Here is an 8442-nt window from a genome sequence, read left to right as displayed (position 1 = left end):
TCTTTCAAATGAGTTTTAATAGTTTTATGGTTTCTGTTAGAGATGCTCTAGAGCTCAGCTTAAGTAAGCCCCTACAAAAAATCTTTATTGGAGTACAACCAAAATGGGGAATCTCCTTTTGTTTATGAGCTTATTTTTAACACATTACTTGAAAGTATGTTCTAAATCTTTTAGATTGATATTGGTAGACTGAAACTGGTCCAAAAATTAAAATTCCAGTTGCTAAATATTCCCTTCAGGAATAGTATTGTGTAGTCTATAGGACCATCAACCAAACAATATTGGAATTATGTTCTGAACCAGTCAAATTATTGCTTTCTATAAATATATTTTTTGTTGGAAATTACTACTTTGATTTTAGGCTGAAAAAGGAGATGCTGGGAAGGAGGGACAACGTGAACCATAGACATCGAATGGCAACAGGATTTCGTCAGTTTTTCATCCTCATCATTCTTCTGCATATGGGATGGACAGGGAAGAATCTTTCTCTTTTCGGAAGATATGTGGCCATGTGAACAATACCATAAAATAACAATCTAAAATAGTAAAATTAAAAGGAAAATGTTTCTTAATTTTAAGAGTGGGACAATTACTTACATTATCGAATATTTTCCATCACATATAATAAAGATTTTAAACTTAAGAGGTAGACAATTTAATTGTGCGACGTATAACATTTATTGTTGTTGAGCTTCACATGCATGCAGGTGAATCGTGAAAGAAGTTGAAGTTTCAATTGAAAAACCAATTAACAACGGAGGAAGTGACACAATTCTTTATAGCTCTAGAAAGATTTCTTAACCTTCTAATGTGAGTTTTTTTTCCATCCTCACAATAGTCATGGATTCTATTTTGAAAAACAAAGAGCAAGGAAGGCAAATTCTAGACCTTACATGTGAAGAGTACCTAGGAGAATATGGACACCCACCATGAAGTATATGCATAACAAAAAGTGGTGGAAGCTCTAGAACAGTGAAGCCTAAGCTCCAAAAATGTATTATTCCATTTGGTGTGGACATACATGTTCCACTCAACATGGACAGCATCTCATCTTAGCTTTCTCAGTTCACCACAATTTAGTCTAGACGTGTACTAAAATTTTGTTGCATGGCACAAACTTTTGTTCAAATAAGAAGTAGCTACAATGAAATTTTTCAATATAATGGTCATACTATCACATGTATTTAACACTATGTTCTAGTAGCGCATTATTATACCTTAAGTTTTAAAATTATCAAGTATATCGCTAACCAATATTATAACACATGAATTAATAATATCACGTAAATTTACAACACCGACTTTGTCTGTAGCATAACATCTCTATCATAATATCATCAATATATTGGCTCAAACAGCACACTTGTCATTTGTTCACTTCCACAAACTGAATTCAATTACATGTCGTCATTTTTACTCCAGCCTTTCTTTGGCCAAATTCTCGAACTCACATATATAAATAGACAGTATATAGATTAGGCTTTGATAAGCCACATGCTCACAACCACAGAAAGACCAGTCTATACCACTCCTTTTTCTTACATTCTTCTTCCTCCTCTTCTTTTCCCTTTAACCTCTTTTGTTCTGCAGAATGCACTAGCAGTACCGACGCCGAGCATCGCGAAGAAGCCAAAGCTCTCAAATGCAAGCTAGTTGTAATAAGTTCAATCTTTTTATGGCCAGTAGTGCCCTAAATAAGCATCGAACTTATTGCAACTAGCTTTAATTTTTGAGTTTTATGCCAAAAATAACAACGTTGATCAAATGAAGAGGAAGGGAGGAAAAATAAAAAGTACGATATAAATCTGGACCTCCCGTGAAGTATATGCATAAGGCAAAGTTGTCAGGGTCACAATGGGTGGAGGTTCAACGACATTGAATGATTCGAAGTTCTGTATTTCTCTTTATAGTCTAAAGTAGCCAGCATATAGCATAAAGAAGGTTTTTTAATCAAAATGGTCCTTGAGATTTGCATAATACATAACTTTAATCTCTGAAATTTAAAATCAATAGAAGTAGCCCCTGAGATTGTTCATTTTGGTCATTCCGTTAAAAAAACTTCGTTAAGTTCAGGGTAAAACACATAACTTTGGTCCCTGAGATTTACATAACACATCATTTTGGTCCCTGAGATTTGCATAACACATAACTTTGGTCCATGAGATTATCCACCATCCACCATTTTGGTCCTTCCATTAAAAAGCTTAGGGGTCACTTAATAGAGTTTTTTAATGGAAGGACCAAAATAATAGATGGTGGACAATCTCAGGGACCACTTCTATTGATTTTAAATCTCAATGATCAAAGTTATGTGATATGAATATCTCAAGGACGATTATGTCAGCATAAAGTATTAGGGGTGGGTGTGGTTCGGTTTGGTGCGGTTTTGGGTGAAATCAAAACCAAAACCGCAAGTTTTTGCGGTTTGGTTCGATGCAGTTTTGAGGCTAAAACCAAAATTAAACCAAACCATTTGGTCCGGTACGGTTTTGGTTTGGTTTCATTGTTTGAGAAAACTATTATGGTTACCTAATTGTATCTCATTTCATTTTCCTTTGATATACACTTCAATACTCTTCTATGAGCAACGTTTACGGTTTGTTTTTCATTTTTCATGTCTTCTATTACTGCATTGTACAAGCATGCATACAATATTAAAATTCAATCAAGCATGACTTCAATTACAATCAGACATGCATACATACAACATACATTATTACACTCATTCAACTTACTTTGTGTCATTCAAATTTCAAACCTTTAACTGACAGACTGCCATTCGGTGCATGTGAATAATATCTAAAGCAGCAGGTATTGTTTGTTTCAAATATCTAACTGACTACCATTAACAATTTGCTTTGAATATCTAAAGCAATATATCTTTAAATATCTATAGAGATATATCTATTTGATTTAGTGGCTAAGATTGATTAGTGTGCATGTTTCATTTGAATAATTGTGGGTTTAACTTGTACGATTTCATTTTTTTGAGTGGAGGCCGAGAGAGAGAGAGAGACAGAGAGTTAGATGAAGAATGAAGTTAGAGCAGCAAATGAGTAAAAGAAAGAAAGAGTACAAACTACGACTAGAAGAAAGAAAAGAAAAAGATTATGTGGCCATGTTATGATGTGGTTGAATTCAATGAAATAACCAATTAGAATTTAACATTTAATAAAGTTATGCGATTTTGATTTCGGTTCGATTTCAAAGGGTCAGAACCGAAACCAAACTGTTTTTCCCCCATTCGGTTCGGTTCCAAACCAAAACTGTTTTGAAACCGTAAAACCAAATCATTCAGTGCAGTTCGATTTGATTCGTGTTTTGGTTTCGTGCCCACCCCTATAAAGTATAAGAGACAATCGTGTAACTTATTCTTTTTCTAGCATATATATATATATATATATATATATATATATATATATATATATATTTAACGCAGAACTTATTCTTTTTCTATATTTTATTGTACTTTTTGCGTATGGTATTTGATACAAACTATAAAGCTTGTTTCGGATGAAAAAATGTTGAAATGCAACTGGCATGCATTTATATTTTTGTTGTTTGGTTTCAAAAATAAATATCTCTATAATGTTTTGATTTTAAGGAATATCAGTAGTATTGTTGCCATCGATGTTGGAAAATCACTCGACTTCAACGTAAACATATAGGAAACAGGAGACATACTCCAGTGCTCAGGATATCAACCATTGATGCACGTGCAAGTGGCACCTACAATGTTTCATCGATGCGATTCGGGGTTTACAAATTGTCAACGTTTTACAGTACGTCACTTTTGATTTCAAAGGCAGACCTCCTAAAACAAAGCTCTTTACCGTATTGAACAGTACTTTCTTAGAAGAAGACTAAAAATGTAAAGAATTTTTTTGTCCTTTCTGATACATTTTGGTACGTGTGAGTGCAATATATGAAATTGTCATCTTAAATATTAATTTTTTACTAGCTACCACACTGTTACTTGTATAATATGATTGATACGTCTTAACAAATAAATTAATATATATTATAATATAAATAAATTAATAATACAATATGACGGTGCGACAATCATATATCCTAATCTATGTTACTTGCTGATGCTGAAACATGACTATGAGTCAAGACCCAAAACACATGACCAGAATTAACCTTTTTTGTTCAAATCAAAACCGTTGCTTGATGTGCCCCACACGACAAGTCAATTCCTTTTCCTAAGTATTGACCAACAACCATGCTCATGCAATGGCTGGCTAATTCCATTCAAAGATGGAACATTGAGGGCTTTTTTCTGCCATCCCTAATAAATACTTAAGTGCCCGAGTCCCAGTCAGTGGTCATAAGTGACAGTTTACATAGTGATCTAAAGTTTAAAACCTAATTAAAATCCTCCAACCTGCTTTAAACTGTTGCATTAACACATAATGTCGTCATTTGGCTTCGCCAACCATACAGTTGCCAACCCCACTTCCCTTTCCATGTCGCCATTTTTACCTTAATGCCTTTGCTTTTCCCAAATTCTCCAACTCATATATAAAGTGAGCTTCAGCTCACCACTCCACAACCCCATTTCAAAACCTTCTCTCCCACTCTTTCTCCCCCTCCCCCCTCTCACTGATAGCCATGAAAAAGCTCACTCCAACTCACACACTTCCTCTTCCTCTTCTCCTTCTCCTTCTTTTTGTCCCCATCTCGGTTTCCGCCGAATGTGAATGCAATTCGGAAACCCTAGACCATGACAAGTTCAAAGTCCTCAAGTTCAAGCTACTTGCGATAAGTTCAATCCTCATAGCAAGTTTCCTTGGTGTCTCCCTTCCAATGTTGGGCAAGAAAATTCCGGCCCTAAACCCCGAAAACGACATCTTCTTCGTGATCAAGGCTTTTGCGGCCGGTGTGATTCTAGCAACAGGGTTCATCCACGTGCTACCGGATGCTTTTGAGAGCTTGACAAGCCCTTGCCTCAGCGAAACCCCGTGGGGCAGCTTCCCGTTTACCGGCTTCATTGCCATGCTTTCGGCGATTGGGACGATGATGATCGACACCTTTGCCACCAGCTACTATAGAAGATCACATTTCACCAAAGCACTGCCAGTGAAGGAGGATGAAGAGATGAATGGGTTGCACGAGGGTCATGTGCATGTTCACACACATGCCACACACGGCCATGCTCACGGTTCTGGCGCGATTGCACCGGAGGATTCGATTTCTTCTTTCGAAATTGTTAGGCATCGAGTGATATCACAGGTAGAGTTGGTTTGCATGTTCAAGTTAATGGTTCAATTTTTTGGTGATACATTTTGTTGGGTTGGTCAGTGTTTTCACTGTTTTTTACTCTCCAGTTTTATCAATTTCTTTTATATTAACTATTTTTGGGGTGTTTAATTTAATTTAAGATAATTATTATTAGACCATCTTCAATCTTTGGGCTAAAAGACAAATTTTTTAGCCCGGAAAATTTAGCTTTTAGTCTAGAAACAACTTTTCTGCTCAAATCCTTCTAGCCTAAAATTTTAGCCCGGAATTATTAAAAAATGAACTTAGGCTATTTTTTTTTCTTAAATTTACTTTTTTTAAAAAATAATTATGTAGACTATCGTAAATTAATTTTATGAACATTTTAATCTAAAAATATTTAAATTCCAATAAATATTGAAAAATCACTAAATCGATACATGAAACTCATGAAATACTATGAAAGAATATGAAAATCATGATAGAGATGTATAAACACAAAATACATAAAACACACAAGACACATAGAACACATGTGAAGCACATACAAAACACATGATAAAGATGAAGCACACACATAGGTATTTATAGAAATGGGAAGAATTGTAGGAGAAAAGTGAGTTTTGTGTAGATGTTTGAACAAATACATAGGTATTTATAGAGTTTTTTTGATGAATTTTGAGTTAAATAATTTTTTTTTAATTATTTTAGCCGTTGGATTTAAATTTGGATCGTTAGATTTTTTTTTTTTTACCATTAGATTTGATTATATTCGATCTCAGCTGTTCGATTCAATGTATTTTAAAATAACATTTTTTTAAAAACAAAATTTGAAATTTAGACCGTTGGATCAACCAACGATCCAAAAATGTCAGCCATCGGATGAACAAAAGAGCCATTGGGCTCATGATTCGACAGCGGCCCTGACAGTGGGTCTCATCCTGTCAGGTGCTGAAGGCTTCAGCTTGCGTGGTGCGAGTAGAGCTCGTGACCAGGCCGAGATTGGGCTGGGCTTAGGCGAGTCCACACGTATGTGGGCTAAATCTTGGAGGGAATTTGGCTTGGGTTTAGCTTTTAGCATTTAGCCCAAAGATTTGGCTTGGATTGGGTTGGGTTTTGGGGGGGGGGGATTTGGGGGAATAAATGGGGTAATTTGGCCTTTAGCCCATGATTGTGTTTGGTCTTAGCATTCTAAAAATTTGATTTTTTACTCAATATTTTTTATAATTAATAAGAAAAAGACTTATGAGTTTTACATAATGAAAATTTTGAAATGTTAATGGCAGTTTTCTAATTTACAAGTGTTTATTTTTATTTTTATCTATGCAATTTTTCTGATTTAATTATGTAAATTCTTTGCATGAATAATTTTTAGGTTCTGGAGATGGGAATTTTGGTTCATTCAGTCATTATTGGGATATCTTTAGGTGCCTCACAGAGTCCCAAGACAATCAAACCTCTAGTAGCAGCTCTTACTTTCCATCAATTTTTCGAAGGCATGGGCCTTGGTGGGTGCATAACTCAGGTATCATCAATTTCCTCAAACATTACATTCTTGTTTCATTATCATTTAATCCCCCTGCATAAATGGTGACCAGCTAGTTAGGGCAACGTGCTTGTTGTCTTACACTTAAATTTGAATCTCTTTTAGTAGATTAAAATTGGAGTAGTGCTAGAAAAACCAACATTTAAACCAAATGATGTGGTTGATAATGATTGGATTATTACTTAACTGTCGGTTAGCATACTTATTCTTCTATTAGTGACATCATATTTGCAAATTTGGTCTAGAAATTTGGTTTACCTAGCATTACTCTTAAAAATATGGAATAAAAAATTAGATTGGTTATTGAATTTTAGTCGAATTGGAGTTTTGGTCCATGAACTTTCATATGTTATATTCCCCTTTAAACAATTTACTTTGACAGAAGTTCTGATGCTATTACTAACAAGGACCCATTGCTTCTTATTATGACATATTAAAGGATCAATACTCATGAACTTTTAATTCATAACTAAAACTCTAATTAGGCAATTTTTAGAGACCAATACTCCAATTTTCTCAAAAGCCAAATATAAACCACCTTTCCCCTCCAATGTGATATTCAATAGTAGGATACATATTATGATGTTCTAGCCATTTACCGATTTTCACATGGCCATATGGGTACCATTTTGTGGGGTTTTAGAGCTCCAAATGGTCGTCTTGTTGATGTTGTCACGTAATCTTCTAGGTGCATATTCAGAGGTCATGCATATCCTTTGTAGGATCCAACTGCATTTCATCACGACTAAAATGCCTCACACATCAGTTCATCTCAGCATTTTTCGAAAGTCAACATTCATTTTTTAGGGTACCAATGAGGGTCCCTAGTCCCACAAGTTTATACATAATCCCACAGTAATGTAAAATTGTCTTGTCACTAGATATATACACTTGTCTTTGTACAAATTTCGTTGTCTGATGTACCGGTGACAAAACAAACTATCTCCCCTCTCCCCAAATCTCGAAACATTTTAGAGTTGAGTTAGGTTAAACTCCATTACAATTTCTACATTTATAAATGATGTTTCCATTGTCTGTGCAGGCCAACTTTAAGTCCAGGGCCATTGCAGCAATGGTGCTTTTCTTCTCCTTCACAACCCCAATTGGAATTGGTGTTGGAATGGGAATATCAAACATTTACAACGAGACCAGCCCAAGTGCTCTAATCGTGGAAGGAGTTTTCAACTCTGCATCAGCTGGGATCCTAATATACATGGCTCTGGTTGACCTACTAGCAGCAGATTTCATGAACCCTAGAATGCAGAGCAATCTAAGGATCCAGCTTGGGGCTAATATCTCACTTCTTCTGGGCTCTGGATGTATGTCCCTCTTGGCCAAATGGGCATAAATACTTTAATGTAATCAGGGCTTTTTCGTGTTTTGTGTTTAGGCTTCTCTGTGTACTTTCATCTTGTAATATAGTCTAACGGAATTTTGGTAATGCCCAATGTGTTAGTAAAAATAATCTAATTCTTCCATCCACAAGAAAGTTTCCAAAAACTTCGAATGAAGGTAACAATCATATGTTAGCATAGTAAGATGGGATATATGTCATGATTCATTTTTAAAATGTTGAGTAGGAAACTAGTCTCCATATCTCACAAGTTTTTCTTATGTTAATGTATACCTTCCAACTTGCCGGCATTACAAAGAATGGAAAACATAATCGA

At 35.2% G+C, this 8442-nt stretch overlaps 1 protein-coding gene across 1 annotated transcript; it reads left to right on the top strand.

Moving 5' to 3' along the window:
- The first annotated feature begins 4540 nt into the window (after window positions 1-4540).
- LOC126587653 (zinc transporter 1-like) lies at window positions 4541-8213 on the top strand. The gene is made up of 3 exons (XM_050252742.1): window positions 4541-5238; window positions 6602-6751; window positions 7815-8213. The coding sequence occupies exons 1-3, from the start codon at window positions 4618-4620 to the stop codon at window positions 8118-8120; spliced, it is 1077 nt and encodes a 358-aa protein (XP_050108699.1). The 5' UTR covers window positions 4541-4617; the 3' UTR covers window positions 8121-8213.
- Window positions 8214-8442: the final 229 nt, after the last annotated feature.

This window comes from Malus sylvestris, chromosome 10, assembly GCF_916048215.2.
Source record: "Malus sylvestris chromosome 10, drMalSylv7.2, whole genome shotgun sequence".
Taxonomy (NCBI): domain Eukaryota; kingdom Viridiplantae; phylum Streptophyta; class Magnoliopsida; order Rosales; family Rosaceae; genus Malus; species Malus sylvestris.
The sequence above is the reverse complement of the archived record's forward strand: the minus strand, read 5'-3'. Positions and strand labels throughout refer to the sequence as shown.

Bases quoted from the DNA above. Each gene is read 5' to 3' on its own strand.
- LOC126587653 (XM_050252742.1), top strand. From the start codon at position 4,618: ATGAAAAAGCTCACTCCAACTCACACACTTCCTCTTCCTCTTCTCCTT. The intron at 5,239-6,601 runs GTAGAGTTGGTT...AATAATTTTTAG, and splicing joins GGCATCGAGTGATATCACAG to GTTCTGGAGATGGGAATTTT. The intron at 6,752-7,814 runs GTATCATCAATT...TTGTCTGTGCAG, and splicing joins TTGGTGGGTGCATAACTCAG to GCCAACTTTAAGTCCAGGGC.